The sequence below is a fragment of the Takifugu rubripes genome, chromosome 9, assembly GCF_901000725.2.
Source record: "Takifugu rubripes chromosome 9, fTakRub1.2, whole genome shotgun sequence".
Classification (NCBI taxonomy): Eukaryota; Metazoa; Chordata; class Actinopteri; order Tetraodontiformes; family Tetraodontidae; genus Takifugu; species Takifugu rubripes.
Window position 1 is genome coordinate 2,188,974 of NC_042293.1, and position 20,888 is coordinate 2,209,861.

At 39.3% G+C, this 20,888-nt stretch overlaps 2 protein-coding genes and 1 pseudogene across 2 annotated transcripts in view; 1 reads left to right on the plus strand and 2 right to left on the minus strand.

Annotated features, from left to right (window-relative positions):
- LOC115251010 (uncharacterized) overlaps positions 1 to 11,571 on the minus strand; it is a 44,457-nt gene extending 32,886 nt beyond the window's left edge. Inside the window, exons 1-3 of the mRNA XM_029841658.1 lie at positions 11,195 to 11,571; positions 10,426 to 10,563; positions 10,136 to 10,294 (exon numbers count right to left, since the gene is read on the minus strand). Of these exons, the coding sequence (XP_029697518.1) occupies positions 10,136 to 10,294; positions 10,426 to 10,563; positions 11,195 to 11,301 (404 nt within the window). The 5' untranslated portion in view covers positions 11,302 to 11,571. The remainder of the gene's footprint in view (positions 1 to 10,135; positions 10,295 to 10,425; positions 10,564 to 11,194) is intronic.
- LOC101075282 (synaptotagmin-1-like) overlaps positions 1 to 16,790 on the plus strand; it is a 29,674-nt pseudogene extending 12,884 nt beyond the window's left edge.
- Positions 16,791 to 19,230: 2,440 nt separating this feature from the next.
- LOC115251070 (RNA polymerase II subunit A C-terminal domain phosphatase-like) lies at positions 19,231 to 20,794 on the minus strand. The gene is made up of 4 exons (XM_029842045.1): positions 20,659 to 20,794; positions 20,421 to 20,511; positions 20,103 to 20,227; positions 19,231 to 19,595 (listed from the first exon to the last, which is right to left on the minus strand). Exons 1-4 carry the CDS (start codon positions 20,792 to 20,794, stop codon positions 19,231 to 19,233), a joined length of 717 nt encoding a protein of 238 aa, XP_029697905.1.
- Between the last annotated feature and the right edge of the window lie 94 nt (positions 20,795 to 20,888).

A 20,888-nucleotide genomic window follows, 5' to 3' on the forward strand; every position in this document is an offset into this window, starting at 1 on the left:
CAGCAAATAACACTCATCAGCCAACTTGTCCACCTTTGCATATATTGAGAGGTTGTGGCTAAGGTAGATATTTTGTCTTTATAGATTAATGACTTGAAAGCATCAAAGAAACTTCCAAGCCAGAATTGCAGATTTATTTTTTTTTGGTCAAGTGCCTGTATTGGACAGGTTGAACTATTATATGGGAAATCTAGTCCAGTACATCTGCTGACTGAAAAATAAGCACATAATTGAACTACAAATAAAGCTTTGTGCATGTCCATGGAGTGGGTCAAAAAATAACATAAAAGTATATAGATAGGCTGGAAATCCTGCTCCAGATACACACATGCGCGCGCACACACACATACACACACATATGCACACACAAACACACACATACATACATACAGTACATACATGAATTACAAAATTTAACTGAAATCTGTTCATAATATTTTGAAAGCATTAAGAGCTGATCATTTTGACGAATGTTTCCTTTTCTTTGCAGTTCAATTTAAACTCCATGTTGGCCAGATCAGTTGGTGTATTATGCAGTGATAATAAATAGGAATTCATTAAACCATTACAGACGTTATAATAATGAGCAAAATAAAGTAAAGATCAATAGAAGGGCTTGTCACACAGTGTACTGTACCTGTCTATCAGCGAGTGTGGAATGAATGCCTGGAGAGGTTTTTTCCTAAGTAATGTGCTGTGCCTTGATGTCTGGTTGTTACAGTGGACATGCAGAGCAAACTTTGTGTGAGGGTTCTTACCTATTATATGTTTGCTGTCTGTAGACTGCAACACGCCACTGAAATCTACTGTTGTTTTGGCTACGGAAAAGTTATGTTCAGGTTTAAAACCAATTTTATTAGGTTTAACCTTTTTTATCTAGTTCACTGGCCTCAGATTTATCGAAGTACCAAATAGAAAATGAAATAAATATTATCAGCAAATAACACTCATCAGCCAACTTGTCCACCTTTGCATATATTGAGAGGTTGTGGCTAAGGTAGATATATTGTCTTTATAGATTAATGAGTTTAAAGCATCAAAGAAACTTCCAAGCCAGAATTGCAGATATTTTTTTGGGGTCAAGTGCCTGTATTGGACAGGTTGAACTATTATATGGGAAATCTAGTCCAGTACATCTGCTGACTGAAAAATAAGCAGATAATTGAACTACAAATAAAGCTTTGTGCATGTCCACGGAGTGGGTCTAAAAATAACATAAAAGTATATAGATAGGCTGGAAATCCTGCTCCAGACACACACATACACACACACATACATACACACATACATACATACAGTACATACATACATTACAAAATTTAACTGAAATCTGTTCATAATATTTTGAAAGCATTAAGAGCTGATCATTTTGACGAATGTTTCCTTTTCTTTGCAGTTCAATTTAAACTCCATGTTGGCCAATTCAGTTGGTGTATTATGCAGTGATAATAAATAGGAATTCATTAAACCATTACAGACGTTATAATAATGAGCAAAATAAAGTAAAGATCAATAGAAGGGCTTGTCACACAGTGTACTGTACCTGTCTATCAGCGAGTGTGGAATGAATGCCTGGAGAGGTTTTTTCCTAAGTAATGTGCTGTGCCTTGATGTCTGGTTGTTACAGTGGACATGCAGAGCAAACTTTGTGTGAGGGTTCTTACCTATTATATGTTTGCTGTCTGTAGACTGCAACACGCCACTGAAATCTACTGTTGTTTTGGCTACGGAAAAGTTATATTCAGGTTTAAAACCAATTTTATTCGGTTTAATCTTTTTTATCGAGTTCACTGGCCTCAGATTTATCGAAGTACCAAATAGAAAATGAAATAAATATTATCAGCAAATAACACTCATCAGCCAACTTGTCCACCTTTGCATATATTGAGAGGTTGTGGCTAAGGTAGATATTTTGTCTTTATAGATTAATGACTTGAAAGCATCAAAGAAACTTCCAAGCCAGAATTGCAGATTTATTTTTTTTTGGTCAAGTGCCTGTATTGGACAGGTTGAACTATTATATGGGAAATCTAGTCCAGTACATCTGCTGACTGAAAAATAAGCACATAATTGAACTACAAATAAAGCTTTGTGCATGTCCACGGAGTGGGTCAAAAAATAACATAAAAGTATATAGATAGGCTGGAAATCCTGCTCCAGATACACACATGCGCGCGCACACACACATACACACACATATGCACACACAAACACACACATACATACATACAGTACATACATGAATTACAAAATTTAACTGAAATCTGTTCATAATATTTTGAAAGCATTAAGAGCTGATCATTTTGACGAATGTTTCCTTTTCTTTGCAGTTCAATTTAAACTCCATGTTGGCCAGATCAGTTGGTGTATTATGCAGTGATAATAAATAGGAATTCATTAAACCATTACAGAGGTTATAATCATGAGCAAAATAAAGTAAAGATCAATAGAAGGGCTTGTCACACAGTGTACTGTACCTGTCTATCAGCGAGTGTGGAATGAATGCCTGGAGAGGTTTTTTCCTAAGTAATGTGCTGTGCCTTGATGTCTGGTTGTTACAGTGGACATGCAGAGCAAACTTTGTGTGAGGGTTCTTACCTATTATATGTTTGCTGTCTGTAGACTGCAACACGCCACTGAAATCTACTGTTGTTTTGGCTACGGAAAAGTTATGTTCAGGTTTAAAACCAATTTTATTAGGTTTAACCTTTTTTATCTAGTTCACTGGCCTCAGATTTATCGAAGTACCAAATAGAAAATGAAATAAATATTACCAGCAAATAACACTCATCAGCCAACTTGTCCACCTTTGCATATATTGAGAGGTTGTGGCTAAGGTAGATATATTGTCTTTATAGATTAATGAGTTTAAAGCATCAAAGAAACTTCCAAGCCAGAATTGCAGATATTTTTTTGGGGTCAAGTGCCTGTATTGGACAGGTTGAACTATTATATGGGAAATCTAGTCCAGTACATCTGCTGACTGAAAAATAAGCAGATAATTTAACTACAAATGAAGCTTTGTGCATGTCCACGGAGTGGGTCTAAAAATACCATAAAAGTATATAGATATGCTGGAAATCCTGCTCCAGACACACACATACACACACACATACATACACACATACATACATACAGTACATACATACATTACAAAATTTAACTGAAATCTGTTCATAATATTTTGAAAGCATTAAGAGCTGATCATTTTGACGAATGTTTCCTTTTCTTTGCAGTTTAATTTAAACTCCATGTTGGCCAATTCAGTTGGTGTATTATGCAGTGATAATAAATAGGAATTCATTAAACCATTACAGAGGTTATAATAATCTCATCCTCTATCCCGAGTATAACGTTGTTGCTGCTGAAAATTATTGCTGAACTCTGAGGTGTCATCGTGCTGTTGATACAATGGAGCGGCACTGTGGTGCATAAAATACATTTGTTTGTTAGGATTACTGTGCTCTCAATGGGCCAGATTCACGAAACGTTCTTACAAACAAATTTGTTCTTAAGTCCCACTTACGAACATTTTACAAAGATTGTGGCATTCACCAATTTCTTCTTATCCTGGATTTATGCGTAGGTAAGAACAAATCCTACAAACACTCAGGAGTACTCTTACGCACATTTCAGTGCCGACATGTTGGCATGGTTGTGTTTTCTTCTCTTGTGGAGTTCAATAAAATTCAATATTACAATGATAATTATGTCATATTTATTTATTTCCTATTTTTGGTGATTCACGGAGAATTTTAAAATTACGTAAATGTGCCAATGACTTAACTTTAATCAACCAAATTGGAAACCATGCCAAAACTGTCTTTTTATTTGATTTTATCTTGATTTATTTTATTAGGGGATCGAGGATATGCCCTGGCTCCCTGGTTGTTGACACCACTGACCAACCCTCCGACTCCACAGGAAATTTTATTCAATCAGATGCATGCGCGCAGTCGCTCCACCATTGAATGCACCATCGGCATTTTAAAGGGGCGCTGGATGTGTTTGGACACAGAGCCACAACCCCCTGAGGATGTGCGTCCTGACGCAATGGTGGGGCCAGACTGCAGGCACGCGGTTCACGTTTGAGCGCGATTAATTGCCCGTTTGTGAATAAAATGCATTATTGTCACAATTTTAGTCTAACAGTCTTGATTCACTTCAAAAAGAAAAAATAAGAGAGACCGGTGTCAGAGCACAGCTTTTACACGTTTTTATTCTTTTTACATTCTTATTTTTTTTACATTCTCGTTGATTTCTTTAAGCATGTTGGCTATAGTCATCAGGGTTGATGCAATTTTATCAAGCATGTTAGCCATCCTTTCTTGATTGTTCAACACGGCGTCAGAAATCAGGCGTGGAGAGGCAAGCTTTGGGCATTTTGCTGCTTTTTGCTCTGTCTACAGGGTCCTGCTGCAGTTCCTTTTATGGGCATTGGTGGGTGGTGACTTATGCTAATCATATGTTAATTAGACTCACCTGGCACGCGCTTTCAATTTACGAACAAATGGCATTCATCAATCTAAGAACACAGCTGCGAACAATTCTGGGGTTTACGAACGCGTTGGTGAATCCAACGTAGGGTTTTCTTAAGGAACTTCTTAAGAACAACTTAAGAAAGAATCTAAGAAGATTCTTAAGAACATATTGGTAAATCTGGCCCAATATTTCTAGTTCAACATCCTTCCTGTTTTAACCCCATGCCATTTTACAAAGACTTTTATCCACACATAATTTATTCCTTTTAAATAATTGGGAAGTCCTTAATGGGACTACATGGTGACGAAAGTTTAATCATTGTTCTGAAGATCTCTGTTGTCACCTTTCAACAGAGGAAGTGAATCTTTATGCTTGTGATTTTAATTTTCTTCAGTAATGTGTTACAAAATATCAATTATAAAAGATACAAATATCAATTATAAAGGGTATTTCTACTGCTGCTGATGGGGCCCATTGTTGCCAAGGACGGACTGTTCTAGGATAAGGTGGTATGGGCCTTCTCAATGCTGTCTCTACACATGGCCAATTCATTTCTGCTGATCTTTCAAAAGGAATACATTTGGTTTTAATTGGTCTTAGCGGTTCCTGGGAGATGCTAAAAGTGGCCTGATATAGATCAAGTCTGCCATTTGGATTATAGTTGACTTGGCCTTGTTTCTGCATGCAACTAACCAAAGGTGGTTTGGTGCTTTTTTTTGCCAAAACCTCTTTATGTTGTCATACCAGTGTTGTTGTTCGGTTCTTGTGACTTCGCTGGGCTACTTTCTTTCGAAGCCCTGATGTGGCTGGTCTGCTGTGCCTTGGGCCTGGTCGTTTCCCCATCCCTGGGCCTGGTCGTCGCCCTAGCCTTGGGCCTGGTCTTCTCCTCATCCCTGGGCCTGGTCGTCGCCCGAGCCTTGGGCCTGGTCGTCTCCCCATCCCTGGGCCTGGTCGTCGCCCGAGCCTTGGGCCTGGTCGTCTCCCCATCCCTGGGCCTGGTCGTCGCCCGAGCCTTGGGCCTGGTCGTCTCCCCATCCCTGGGCCTGGTCGTCGCCCCAGCCTTGGGCCTGGTCGTCTCCCCAGCCTTGGGCCTGGTCGTCTCCCCAGCCTTGGGCCTGGTCGTCGCCCCATCCCTGGGCCTGGTCGTCTCCCCAGCCTTGGGCCTGGTCGTTTCCCCATCCCTGGGCCTGGTCGTCTCCCCAGCCTTGGGCCTGGTCGTCTCCCCAGCCTTGGGCCTGGTCGTCGCCCCATCCCTGGGCCTGGTCGTCTCCCCAGCCTTGGGCCTGGTCGTTTCCCCATCCCTGGGCCTGGTCGTCTCCCCAGCCTTGGGCCTGGTCGTTTCCCCATCCCTGGGCCTGGTCGTCGCCCCAGCCTTGGGCCTGGTCGTTTCCCCATCCCTGGGCCTGGTCGTTTCCCCATCCCTGGGACTGGTCGTTTCCCCATCCCTGGGCCTGATCGTTTCCCCATCCCTGGGCCTGGTCGTTTCCCCAGCCTTGGGCCTGGCCGTTTCCCCAGCCTTGGGCCTGGCCGTTTCCCCATCCCTGGGCCTGGTCGTTTCCCCAGCCTTGGGCCTGGCCGTTTCCCCAGCCTTGGGCCTGGCCGTTTCCCAAGCCTTGGGCCTGGTTGTTTCCCCAGCTTTGGTCCTGGTCGTTTCCCAATCCCTGTGGCTGTGAACTGCCCCAGCCTATGGGCTCCTCCTGTCTAGGCTCATTCGTCGGCCTTTCACTGAAAAAAGTGACCAGAGATCCATGAAGCAATGTGTCCAGCATGTGAGAGTTAACATGTAGAGTATTTACTTAAAAAGAAATGTTAGCTGCGAAACAAAACTACATAATAGAAATTGTCCTTACACGTCTCCAGTATCCATGGGTTCGGACATCTCATCCTCTATCCCGACGCTCCTTTGGTTGAGAGTATACCATTGTTGCTGCTGAAAATTATTGCTGAACTCTGAGATGTCATTTTGCTGTTGATACAATGGAGGGGCACTGTGGTGCATAAAATACATTTGTTTGTTAGGATTACTGTGCTCTCAATATTTCAAGTTCAACATCCTTCCTGTTTTAACCCCATAGCATTTTGAAACTACTTTTATTCATGTATAATGTATTCCTTTCACATATTTGGGAAGTCCTTAATTGGAGAACATGGTGACTAAAGTTACATCATTGTTGTAAACATCTCTGTTGTCACCTTTTAACAGAGGAAGTAAATCATTATGCTTGTGATTTTAATTTTCTTTAGTAGTGTGTCACAAAATGTCAATTATAAAAGATAAAATTATCAATTAAAAAGGTTATTTCTACTGCTGCTGATGGGGCCCATTGTTTCCAAGGACGGACTGTTCTAGGATATTGTGGTATGGGCCTTCTCGATGCTGTCTCTGGACATGGCCAATTCATTTTTACTGATCTTTCAAAAGGAAGAAATTTCCTCATTGATCTTAGCGGTTCCTGGGAGATGCTAAAAGTGGCCTGATATAGCTCAGGTCTCCCATTTGGATAAGGTTTGACCTGGCCTGGTTTCTGCATCCAACTACCCAAAGGTGGTTTGGTGCTTTTTTTTTGCCAAAGCCTCTTTATGTTGTCATACCAATGTTGTTGTTCAGTTCTTGTGACGTCGCTGGGCTGCTTTCTCTCAAAGCCCTGATGTGGCTGGACTGCTGTGCCTTGGGCCTGGTCATTTCCCCATCCCTGTGGCTGTGAACTGCCCCAGCCTATGGGCTCCTCCTGTCTCTGCTCATTCGTCGGCCTTTCACTGAAAAAAGTGACCAGAGATCCATGAAGCAATGTGTCCGGCATGTGAGAGTTAACATGTAGAGTATTTACTTAAAAAGAAATGTTAGCTGCGAAATAAAACTACATAATAGAAATTGTCCTTACATGTCACCAGTATCCATGGGTTCGGACATCTCATCCTCTATCCCGACGCTCCTTCGGTTGAGAGTATACCATTGTTGCTGCTGAAAATTATTGCTGAACTCTGAGATGTCGTTTTGCTGTTGATACGATGGACCGGCACTGTGGTGCATAAAATACATTTGTTTGTTAGGATTACTGTGCTCTCAATATTTCTAGTTCAACATCCTTCCTGTTTTAACCCAATAGCATTTTGAAACTACTTTTATTCATGCATAATGTATTCCTTTCACATATTTGGGAAGTCCCTAATGGGAGAACATGGTGACTAAAGTTAAATCATTGTTGTAAACATCTCTGTTGTCACCTTTTAACAGAGGAAGTAAATCATTATGCTTGTGATTTTAATTTTCTATAGTAGTGTCTCACAAAATTATCAATTATAAAGGTTATTTCTACTGCTACTGATTGGGCCCATTGTTGCCAAGGACAGACTGTTTGAGGATATTGTGGTATGGGCCTTCTCAATGCTGTCTCAAATTTATTTCTGCTGATCTTTCAAAAGGAAGAAATTTTCTAATTGGTCTTAGCGGTTCCTGGGAGATGCTAAAAGCGGCCTGATATAGCTCAGGTCTCCCATTTGGATAATGTTTGACCTGGGCTGGTTTTTGCATCCAACTACCCAAAGGTGGTTTGGTGCTTTTTTTGCCAAAACCTCTTTATGTTGTCATACCAGTGTTGTTGTTGGGTTCTTGTGAGTTCGCTGGGCTGCTTTCTCTCAAAGCCCTGATGTGGCTGATCTGCTGTGCTTTGGGCCTGGTCGTTCCCCCATCCCTGTGGCTGTGAACTGCCCCCACCTATGGGCTCCTCCAGTCTTGGCCTTTTTGCCGGCCTTTTAATGAAAAAAGTGACCAGAGATCCATGAAGCAATGTGTCCAGCATGTGAGAGTTAACATGTAGAGTATTTACTTAAAAAGAAATGTTAGCTGTGAAATAAAACTACATAATAGAAATTGTTCTTACATATCTACACTATCCATCATTTCGGACATCTCATCCTCTATCCAGTATCTCTTTCGTTTTCGAGTATGATGTCCGGGCTGCTGGAAATTATTGTTGAACTCTGAGGTGTCATCATGCTGTTGATACAATGGATCAGCACTGTGGTGCAAAAAATACATTTGTTTGTTAGGTTTACTGTGTTCTCAATATTTCTAGTTCAACATCCTTCCTGTTTTAACCCCGTGCCATTTTGAAACTACTTTTATTCATACATAATTTATTCCTTTCAAATATTTGGGAAGTCCTTAATGGGACTACATGGTGACTAAAGTTAAATCATTGTTCTGAACATCTCTGTTGTCACCTTTCAACAGAGGAAGTGAATCATTATGTTTGTGATTTAGATTTTCTTCAGTCATGTGTTACAAAATATCAATATTAAAAGAAAAAAATATCAATTATAAAGAGTATTTCTACTGCTACTGATTGGGCCCATTGTTGCCAAGGACAGACTGTTTGAGGATATTGTGGTATGGGCCTTCTCAGTGCTGTCTCTGGATATGGCCAATTAATTTCTTTTGATCTTTTAAAAGGAAGACATTTTCTAATTGGTCTTAGCGGTTCCTGGGAGATGCTAAAAGTGGCCTGATATAGCTCAGGTCTCCCATATGGATAATGTTTGACCTGGCCTGGTTTTTGCATCCAACTACCCAAAGGTGGTTTGGTACTTTTTTTTGGCCAAAACCTCTTTATGTTGTCATACCAGTGTTGTTGTTCGGTTCTTGTGACGTCGCTGGGTTGCTTTCTCTCAGAGCCCTGATGTGGCTGATCTGCTGTGCCTTGGGCGTGGTCGTTTCCCCATCCCTGTGGCTGTGAACTGCCCCAGCCTATGGGCTCCTCCAGTCTTGGCCTTTTTGCCGGCCTTTCAATGAAAAAAGTGACCAGAGATCCATGAAGCAATGTGTCCGGCATGTGAGAGTTAACATGTAGAGTATTTACTTAAAAAGAAATGTTAGCTGTGAAATAAAACTAGATAATAGAAATTGTTCTTACATGTCTACACTATCCATCAGTTCAGACAACTCATCCTCTATCCAGTATCTCTTTCGTTTTCGAGTATGATGTCCGGGCTGCTGACAATTATAGTTGAACTCTGAGGTGTCATCGTGCTGTTGATACAATGGATCAGCACTGTGGTGCAAAAAATACATTTGTTTGTTAGGATTACTGTGCTCTCAATATTTCGAGTTCAACATCCTTCCTGTTTTAACCCCATAGCATTTTGAAACTACTTTTATTCATATATAATTTATTCCTTTCAAATATTTGGGAAGTCCTTAATGAGACTACATGGTGACTAAAGTTAAATCATTGTTCTGAACATCTCTGTTGTCACCTTTCAACAGAGGAAGTGAATCATTATGTTTGTGATTTAAATTTTCTTCAGTAGTGTGTTGCAAAATATCAATTATAAAAGATAAAAATATTTATTATAAAGAGTATTTCCACTGCTACTGATTGGGCCCATTGTTGCCAAGGACGGACTGTTCTAGAATATTGTGGTATGGGCCTTCTCGATGTTGTCTCTGGACCTGGCCAATTCATTTCTTCTGATCTTTCAAAAGGAAGAAATTTTCTAATTGGTCTTAGCGGTTCCTGGGAGATGCTAAAAGCGGCCTGATATAGCTCAGGTCTCCCATTTGGATAATGTTTGACCTGGGCTGGTTTTTGCATCCAACTACCCAAAGGTGGTTTGGTGCTTTTTTTGCCAAAACCTCTTTATGTTGTCATACCAGTGTTGTTGTTGGGTTCTTGTGAGTTCGCTGGGCTGCTTTCTCTCAAAGCCCTGATGTGGCTGGTCTGCTGTGCCTTGGGCCTGGTCGTTTCCCCATCCCTGTGGCTGTGAACTGCCCCAGCCTATGGGCTCCTCCAGTCTTGGCCTTTTTGCCGGCCTTTCAACGAAAAAAGTGACCAGAGATCCATGAAGCAATGTGTCCGGCATGTGAGAGTTAACATGTAGAGTATTTACTTAAAAAGAAATGTTAGCTGTGAAATAAAACTACATAATACAAAATGTTCTTACATGTCTACACTATCCATCAGTTCAGACATCTCATCCTCTATCCAGTATCTCTTTCTTTTTCGATTATGATGTCCGGGCTGCTGGAAATTATTGTTGAACTCTGAGGTGTCATCGTGCTGTTGATACAATGGATCAGCACTGTGGTGCAAAAAATACATTTGTTTGTTAGGTTTACTGTGTTCTCAATATTTCTAGTTCAACATTCTTCCTGTTTTAACCCCGTGCCATTTTGAAACTACTTTTATTCATACATAATTTATTCCTTTCAAATATTTGGGAAGTCCTTAATGGGACTACATGGTGACTAAAGTTAAATCATTGTTCTGAACATCTCTGTTGTCACCTTTCAACAGAGGAAGTGAATCATTATGTTTGTGATTTCAATTTTCTTCAGTCATGTGTTACAAAATATCAATAATAAAAGATGAAATTATCAATTATAAAGAGTATTTCTACTGCTACTGATGGGGCCTATTGTTGCCAAGGACAGACTGTTTGAGGATATTGTGGTATGGGCCTTCTCAATGCTGTCTCTGGATATGGCCAATTAATTTCTTTTGATCTTTTAAAGCAAAAAGTGTCCAAGTAAATGTGCTGGAGTTAGCCTTCAAAGCTAACACTTCTCTAGCATAGCTATTATGCCAAAATATTTTGATGGATTTCCTAATTTTTAAATCTATGCAATACATTTTTAAATCTATGCAATACATTTTTAAATCTATGCAATGAATATGGCAATATTCATAGTAGCTGTAGAGAGTAAACTTACGAGTCCTGATAGTTACTTCCTTGAAGACAAGTGTCAGGTGACTGTGCACCCGGAGGCTCTGGGTTCTCCATAGGCTTTTTATTTTTAGAGAAACAACCGATCCCCATCAAACTCCTTTTCTCTAAAGCTGGCCATGAAAAAAAAAAAGTTATTGTCAGAAAACCAGCTTTAAAAACCTCATACAGATTCACATTTTGTTCCAGTCAAAAGCAATAGATCCTTAAACCCAAACAATTAAGAACAATTAATTTTGCAGCCTGTCCATACCTGCCACCTCACATGAACTATTTTACGTTCAAGAAAATGGTAAAAAACCAATTTGAAATCTTTATTTGATTCTCTAAACTTGAAAAAATTGTGGAGTCTTGCATCAAACAGATCAATTACCCACAGATTGTGATTTAAATCTGCAGAGTATAATATGAGCTTCCAAAATGTAGTAGGTTGAAAATTAAATTAAAGGTATTTTCTCCAGCTTAACATCAGCTTGGAGTGCCAAAAAGGTCACCCTCCATCCTAAACAAGGTCAAGTGAAAAGGCGTTGCAAATGTTGATGCGTAAATCCGCCTCAACGTCTCCAAATGGGTGCCACGTAAACGCAGTAACTCCCTTGAGCAAGGCACATATTTCAAAGCATTTGTCAAATCCTGACAAGTTTCAATCAGCTCTAAGTTGGAAAGCGTTAACAGCTGATCATTTTGATGTATAAAGATGATCAGCAGATAACACTCAACAGCCACACACAGACACACACACACACACACATACATACATACATACATACACACATACATACATACATACATACATACATACATACATACATACATACATACATACATACATACATTACAAAATTTAACTGAAATCTGTTCATAATATTTTGAAAGCATTAAGAGCTGATCATTTTGACGAATGTTTCCTTTTCTTTGCAGTTCAATTTAAACTCCATGTTGGCCAATTCAGTTGGTGTATTATGCAGTGATAATAAATAGGAATTCATTAAACCATTACAGAGGTTATAATAATGAGCAAAATAAAGTAAAGATCAATAGAAGGGCTTGTCACACAGTATACTGTACCAGTCTATCAGCGAGTGTGGAATGAATGCCTGGAGAGGTTTTTCCTAAGTAATGTGCTGTGCCTTGATGTCTGGTTGTTACAGTGGACATGCAGAGCAAACTTTGTGTGAGGGTTCTTACCTATTATATGTTTGCTGTCTATAGACTGCAACACGCCACTGAAATCTACTGTTGTTTTGGCTACGGATAAGTTATATTCAGGTTTAAAACCAATTTTATTCAGTTTAATCTTTTTTATCTAGTTCACTGGCCTCAGATTTATCGATGTACCAAATATAAAATAAAATAAATATTATCAGCAAATAACACTCATCAGCCAACTTGTCCACCTTTGCATATATTGAGAGGTTGTGGCTAAGGTAGATGTATTGTCTTTATAGATTAATGACTTTAAAGCATCAAAGAAACTTCCAAGCCAGAATTGCAGATTTGTTTTTTTTTTGGTCAAGTGCCTGTATTGGACAAGTTGAACTATTATATGGGAAATCTAGTCCAGTACATCTGCTTACTGAAAAATAAGCACATAATTGAACTACAAATGAAGCTCTGTGCATGTCCACGGAGTGGGTCAAAAAATACCATAAAAGTATATAGATAGGCTGGAAATCCTTCTCCAGATACACACATACGCGCGCACACACACATACACACACATATGCACAAACAAACACACATACATGCATACATTACCAAATTTCACTGAAATCTGTTCATAATATATTGAAAGCATTAAGAGCTGATCATTTTGACGAATGTTTCCTTTTCTTCGCAGTTCAATTTAAACTCCATGTTGGCCAATTCAGTTGGTGTATTATGCAGTGATAATGAATAGGAATTCATGAAACCATTACAGAGGTTATAATCATGAGCAAAATAAAGTAAAGATCAATAGAAGGGCTTGTCACACAGTGTACTGTACCTGTCTATCAGCGAGTGTGGAATGAATGCCTGGAGAGGTTTTTTCTAAGTAATGTGCTGTGCCTTGATGTCTGGTTGTTACAGTGGACATGCAGAGCAAACTTTGTGTGAGGGTTCTTACCTATTATATGTTTGCTGTCTGTAGACTGCAACACGCCACTGAAATCTACTGTTGTTTTGGCTACAGAAAAGTTATATTCAGGTTTAAAACCAATTTTATTCAGTTTAATCTTTTTTATCTAGTTCACTGGCCTCAGATTTATCGAAGTACCAAATATAAAATTAAATAAATATTATCAGCAAATAACACTTATCAGCCAACTTGTCCACCTTTGCATATATTGAGAGGTTGTGGCTAAGGTAGATATATTGTCTTTATAGATTAATGACTTTAAAGCATCAAAGAAACTTCCAAGCCAGAATTGCAGATTTGTTTGTTTTTTGGTCAAGTGCCTGTATTGGACAGGTAGAACTATTATATGGGAAATCTAGTCCAGTACATCTGCTGACTGAAAAATAAGCACATAATTGAACTACAAATAAAGCTTTGTGCATGTCCATGGAGTGGGTCTAAAAATAACATAATAGCATATAGATACGCTGGAAATCCTGCTCCAGATACACACACACATATGCACACACACACACACATACACACACACACATACATACATACATACATACATACATACATACATACATACATACATACATACATACATACATACATACATTACAAAATTTAACTGAAATCTGTTCATAATATTTTGAAAGCATTAAGAGCTGATCATTTTGACGAATGTTTCCTTTTCTTTGCAGTTCAATTTAAACTCCATGTTGGCCAATTCAGTTGGTGTATTATGCAGTGATAATGAATAGGAATTCATGAAACCATTACAGAGGTTATAATCATGAGCAAAATAAAGTAAAGATCAATAGAAGGGCTTGTCACACAGTGTACTGTACCTGTCTATCAGCGAGTGTGGAATGAATGCCTGGAGACGTTTTTTCCTAAGTAATGTGCTGTGCCTTGATGTCTGGTTGTTACAGTGGACATGCAGAGCAAACTTTGTGTGAGGGTTCTTACCTATTATATGTTTGCTGTCTGTAGACTGCAACACGCCACTGAAATCTACTGTTGTTTTGGCTACGGAGAAGTTATATTCAGGTTTAAAACCAATTTTATTCGGTTTAATCTTTTTTATCTAGTTCACTGGCCTCAAATTTATCGAAGTACCAAATATAAAATTAAATAAATATTATCAGCAAATAACACTTATCAGCCAACTTGTCCACCTTTGCATATATTGAGAGGTTGTGGCTAAGGTAGATATATTGTCTTTATAGATTAATGAGTTTAAAGCATCAAAGAAACTTCCAAGCCAGAATTGCAGATATTTTTTTGGGGTCAAGTGCCTGTATTGGACAGGTTGAACTATTATATGGGAAATCTAGTCCAGTACATCTGCTTACTGAAAAATAAGAACATAATTGAACTACAAATAAAGCTTTGTGCATGTCCAAGGAGTTGGTCTAAAAATACCATAAAAGTATATAGATATGCTGGAAATCCTTCTCCAGATACACACACACACACACACACACACACACACATACAAGCCTTTCTCCCCACAAAGACTGCATGTAATGTATCAGCTGTGACATCAGGTCACCCAGGAAGTGAAACTGTCAGTGTAAGCTTGGATAAAGGTATCCATTTTTGAATTTTCCATACTGGTGTGGGTTAAGGTCATGTGGGGCTTTGTTTGTTTGTTTTTTGTTTTTTTTAAGATATTCGAACAGACATGGTAATCATGTAATCTCCCATTTTTAAAAAAAAACAACAACACATGTTGTTGAATATATAGAGAGAAACAACACAGTAAATGATCTTCTGATTAAATTTTATACTTCATATCTGTGCCTGTGTGTATGTGTGTGCTCGTGTTTGCGCACGCGTGCAGCTTGTCCAGCCATTTAAAGATGAAGAGAACTAAGGAACTGCACTGTCGGGAAAAGCGCCCCAGGAGACGGAGAAGATGGGCAGGCTACATTTCACTTTAGATAACAATTTCACTGATAATATGGTGCGATGACTGTTTTTTTTTTTTTCACCCTCTGTCAGCTGTAAGCCCGCACACTTTAAATTCTCAGCCTATGTTTTTTCCTTTGCTAGCTGGTTGTAGGTATCCTGCAGGCTGCTGAGCTGCCAGCGATGGATGTGGAGGGCAGCTCTGACCCCTACGTTAAACTCTACCTCCTCCCGGACAAAAAGAAAAAGTTTGAAACTAAAGTTCACAGGAAGAACCTTGATCCCAACTTCAATGAGACTTTTTCATTTCAGGTAAAGGCGCTTTAAAACAATAAATAAACAAAATAAAACAGAATTTCAGCACTAGATGTTTATTCTGCATTAATGTGCTGCCCTCTAGGTACCCTACACCGAGCTTGGTGGCAGGACGCTGGTGATGACCGTGTACGACTTTGACCGTTTCTCAAAACATGATGCTATAGGAGCTGTGAAGATACCAATGAGCACCGCTGATTTCAGCCAGTCTCTTGAAGAGTGGAGGGATCTACAGAAAGCAGAGAAGGAGGAGGTGGGAGCAAATAATTAAAGAAATGAGATTGGATGATTTTACAAACTCTCACTGATGGATCATGTGTGTGTCTGTGTATTAGAGTGAGAAGCTTGGAGATGTATGTCTGTCACTTAGGTATGTGCCCACTGCTGGAAAGTTGACAGTGGTGATTTTAGAAGCCAAAAACTTGTAGAAAATGGATGTGGGAGGGCTGTCAGGTGGGTAGAGCCATTTAAAACCACACGCAATCACTGCATTTGTGTCTGTACGCACTAATTTAAGCAGATGCAATGAAGGAAGCCAAGCAATAGGCCAAAAAGGCGCATCTGTTATTTGGTGTAAATGAAAGTCTAACTAGTCGGGACTCAGACCCACTGCACATGTGCCGTACTGACGACATTTCCGGGTTGCTCCTCCTCCGTCAAACCTTCGTTTTCTCTATTTTAGACTCTTATGTGAAAATCCACTTCATGCAAAATGGGAAAAGACTGAAGAAAAAGAAAACGGCGATAAAGAAGAACAGTCTGAATCCTTACTACAAGGAGTCCTTTAGCTTTGAAGTGCCATGTGAGCAGATAGAGGTACTCGGCGTTCACATTTGCATGTTTGTCCCTAACATTCTCCAGCCCCTTATCCTAACATCACATTCACACATCCTCACTTCCCCAAAAATGTCCTTTTTCAAGAACACATACACAGATTCTGAAAAACTGATTTCCTGTGTGTGTTCCATAGAAAGTGCAGATTGCAGTGACTGTGTTGGACTACGATAAGATTGGCAAAAACGACGCCATTGGGAAAGTGGTGCTGGGTGCCAGCAGCACTGGAACTGAGCAACGCCACTGGTCCGACATGCTGGCTAACCCACGCAGGCCAATAGCTCAGTGGCACAGCCTCCGGCATCAAGAGGAAGTCAACTCTTTACTTTTCAGTAAAAAATGATTTAAGGAAGTTGTTTAACACCAGAATTACCTCAAGCAATCTCTCATATCTCATATCTTACCTCTCATATAATTCCCAAATGATACAAATAAAAAGCTTACTTTAATAAGAATGACAATACTCTGTACTAACCTTAAGACTGTCACCTGATTTGGTGGAAACATGAACTTATTCCTTTAGGAATTCTAACTCAAGGGTCTAAGAACAGAAGGTGTCACAACTTTGCAGCTTGAAAAGCCCTCTGAGGCGACAATGTTTGTGATTTTGGGGTCTTAACAGACTTGGTTTGATTTAGATGCAGCTCTTGGGCATTGCAAGGGTTTTGATTTAATCGACCAAAATTCTAGACCAAAGTACTTATACAAGTATGCAATATGTTCTACCTCTCAGTGTAGTTGAAATTTGGAAATTATGTTCTGGCTAGGTTTATGATTGAAACACATTTTGAGTCTTTTGGATGTTCAATTTATAGCCCGAGACTGAGCCCTAAAAAAATCTAAGAACAATAGTGTTAAGCTGGCAGAAGCCAAAAGCCAGACCCAAAATGCAGACATAGACACAACACACAGGTTTTATTTTCAAAAATTTAATGAAACATTAAAGTGACAGATGACTGGAAATGGAAATGGCAAATTACAGGCAAGCAAAGCTGATTAGAACAATTAATCTGGAAATGAGCAAAATAGGACAAGACAGGTATTGCAGGTAAAAACACAAAAGCATAAGAGCAAAAGCTTAATCTCCAAAGGTTTTCTAAAAAAGAGGGCCAAACATTACTGCAGAGGGATTTACAACGATCTGGCGAGGTGAGGAGAAATGAGCCGCAGATCCAATTAACCAATATGATCAAAAGGTGGGTAAGGTGGTGCCTCTTCAGAAAGAAAGCCAGCCCCGCCTGCCTGGGAATTGGGAAAGAACAGAAAAAACATTAACAAGAAAAAACAACAAACTGAAGGACACCAAGCAGTTTTAAGACTGAATTTTCAAAATGGAATGACTTACTGACTTAATAAATAACATGTGAACAATGGGCTCAACGGGCAGCCTTGCTTGGTACCAATTCATTCATGCCGATTTATTTCTGGTGGTCTTTCAAAAGGAATACATTTTCTAATTGGTCTTAGCGGTTCCTGGGAGATGCTAAAAGTGGCCTGATATAGCTCAGGTCTCCAATATGGATAATGTCTGACCTAGCCTGGGTTCTGCATCCAACTATCCAAAGGTGGTTGGCCTCTGTTGGCTTGGGCTTGGTGCTTTTTTCGCCAACGCCTCTTCTGGTTGCGAGACCATTTTTGTTGTTTGGTTCTTCTTTCTTCGATTCCCTGATGCGGCTTGTCTGCTGTGCCTTGAGCCTGGTCGTTTCCCCATCCCTGTGGCTGTGAACTGCCCCAGCCTATGGGCTCCTCCAGTCTTGGCCTTTTTGCTGGCCTTTCACTGAAAAAAGTGACCAGAGATCCATGAAGCAATGTGTCTGGCATGTGAGAGTTAACATGTAGAGTATTTACTTAAAAAGAAATGTTAGCTGCAAAATAAAACTAGAGAATAGTTTTTGAGTATGATGTCCGGGCTGCTGACAATTATTGCTGAACTCTGAGGTGTCATTTTGCTGTTGATACAATGGAGCGGCACTGTGGTGCATAAAATACATTTGTTTGTTAGGATTACTGTGCTCTTGATATTTCTAGTTCAACATCCTTCCTGTTTTAACCCCATACCATTTTGCAACTACATTCATTCATACATAATTTATTCCTTTGAAATATTTGGGAAGTCCTTAATGGGACTACATTGTGACTAAAGTTAAATCATTGTTGTGAACATCTCTGCTGTCACCTTTCAACAGAGGAAGTGAATCATTGTGCTTGTGATTTTAATTTTGTTTAGTAATGTCTTACAAAATATCAATTATATAAGATCAGGGTGTGATGATTGTCAAGAAAATTAAAAAATTATTAAATATTTAAGATTTTTTCTGAATAATTCAACTATATTTTTTCTACATTTCTTTTGATACCTTAAGTTTAAACTATCGAAGAGATCCTTTCTTTCATTAAAAATCCAACCGATCTGCTTCACAGTCGCAGTGTCCATATCAGTGACTTCTAACGGGGGTTTTTTTGGCTTTAAAACATATTTCCTCCTGAAAAAATATTTCAGATTTTTGGGGTGTCATATGCCTCACAGAATATAATCCAACAAATTCTTATATAAAGATTAAAAACCTGATCATCTCTTCTGGAATATCATCATTCAATGAAAAGAGGAATTCTTCTTCCCTCTCCCAGTGGTACCAACAAGACCACAGCCAAGAAGGGGTGACAATGTGAATGTCCTTGTCTTGTTGCGCTATAAAGGCCTTCTTTGTACCTGTTTGGGATTGTTCTCAAACTTTACTTGTAATACAGGCAATGAAATAAGTAAATAAAAAGATTTAAGAAAGATTTAAAACTGTAAGTATTGTAAGAATGTAGCTTTTAACAACTGTGCTGCCATTGGCTTTGGTTATATTGTACTATATCATTATGTCATCAAAGTGGCTGTACATACGTGTTTTCGTTGCAATCAAATGCGTGGTGCACTTTGCATTTGCAGAGCGCAGAACGACGTTCTTCTCAACCTTTGCCCCCAAACCTTGGGCACAATGGTACTCAGCAATGATCGGAAGCGCGGAACCCTGTGGAACAAGTCCGCTAAACACTATTGTTGTTCCCTCCAGTGTTTTTCTTCTGAGCTCTGGAATAATCTTGGAAAGATCTGGCACTTCAGCGATCTCCTTCCGCTGGTAAGCCTCATAGCGGCTGTAGTACTCTGTGTGGATGCGCTTCAGCACGTTTTCCAAGTAGGGCAAGTAGTCATCGTTGTCTTCTTGATTATTATCTGCCACCAAAATGAGAAATGGTTATAACATTTTAAAATCCTTCTCAGGTGTGAGTGCATCTCGCTATTAGTAGATTCTCTTAATAGGGATGGGTGAGCTCTGATACCAGGAACTAGTATTGGACTGATGCCATCTTTAATTTTTTTGGTACCTGTAATTGCTTTCAATCCCAATCACCAATACTCAAGGCAAAAAAAATGCCCTGTTCAAATATAGCACGCTGCCTTCACAAACATGGTCACTTCCATCACGGAAATGTCACCGCTTTGGAAATTGTATGAAGTTAACAAAGGACCAGACCTGTGCAGAATGCAAACTCTGCAAAATTGAAATTGGAAGAGGTGGTATGTGTATAGCTGAGTTTGTTTTGTTTTTTTTGTTTTGCCCGTTCATTCATACAAATACATTAAAGTACTAAAGGTGGAGCATTGGTAGCTCATTCTGTAGGTGACTGGGCTGAGAAGCAGAGTGTGAGTGTTTTTTCTTGCAAACAATAGATGCCTTACCTGATGAATCCTTGTCCTTGAAATAGAAGTATGGCCTCACTTCAATGAGGGCAGGGGCATAATTCCATACATCCTGTCGGTCATCAATCATGCAAATCATTGATTCACCACAGGGGCTAAAAAACCTGCGAGGACAGACCCAAAGATAACTTGCAAATTTACTTTTGCCTCGTAATTGTCACATTGTCTCTGTAGTTTTCATAATTGCAATGCGTAATAACTCAGAATTCTCATTTTATCATTACAATTTTCCAAAAAAACAAATAAGTTATTTCTCCGCCTCTCTCTCCTTTGTCCTTCATGGGATGCAGTTCTCACCTCACATTTTCCATCTTGGATGATGGAAAAAAACAATCATCTCTTGAGATAATCCGGTCAGCAAACAGGGTTTTAGTAGGATCCAAATAATCTGGAATGTTTCACGTTCACAAACATTGAAATTCTCATAATCTCTTTCTTTTCCTTTGAACTAAAATATTTTCAAAGTTTTACCAGCAAAAAAGGATTACAATTATTCTCATTCCAAATGTGAGAGTTTTAAGGTTAGGAGAATTACCTGCAATAATCTTTGCATATGGTCGGGATGCAAAGGTAAAAATATTGAGCTCATAGAGTTGAGACATTTTCTCTAAGAACTCCTTGTAGTATGGCCGTATTCGTATATGATAAGGATTTGAATTTTCCATTGTCATCTTGAACAAGTTCTGAAGGAAGTGATAAACACATATAGATGAATTGATGCTACTTCCATTCTTATATGGATATATAGATCATAAAATTTAAACT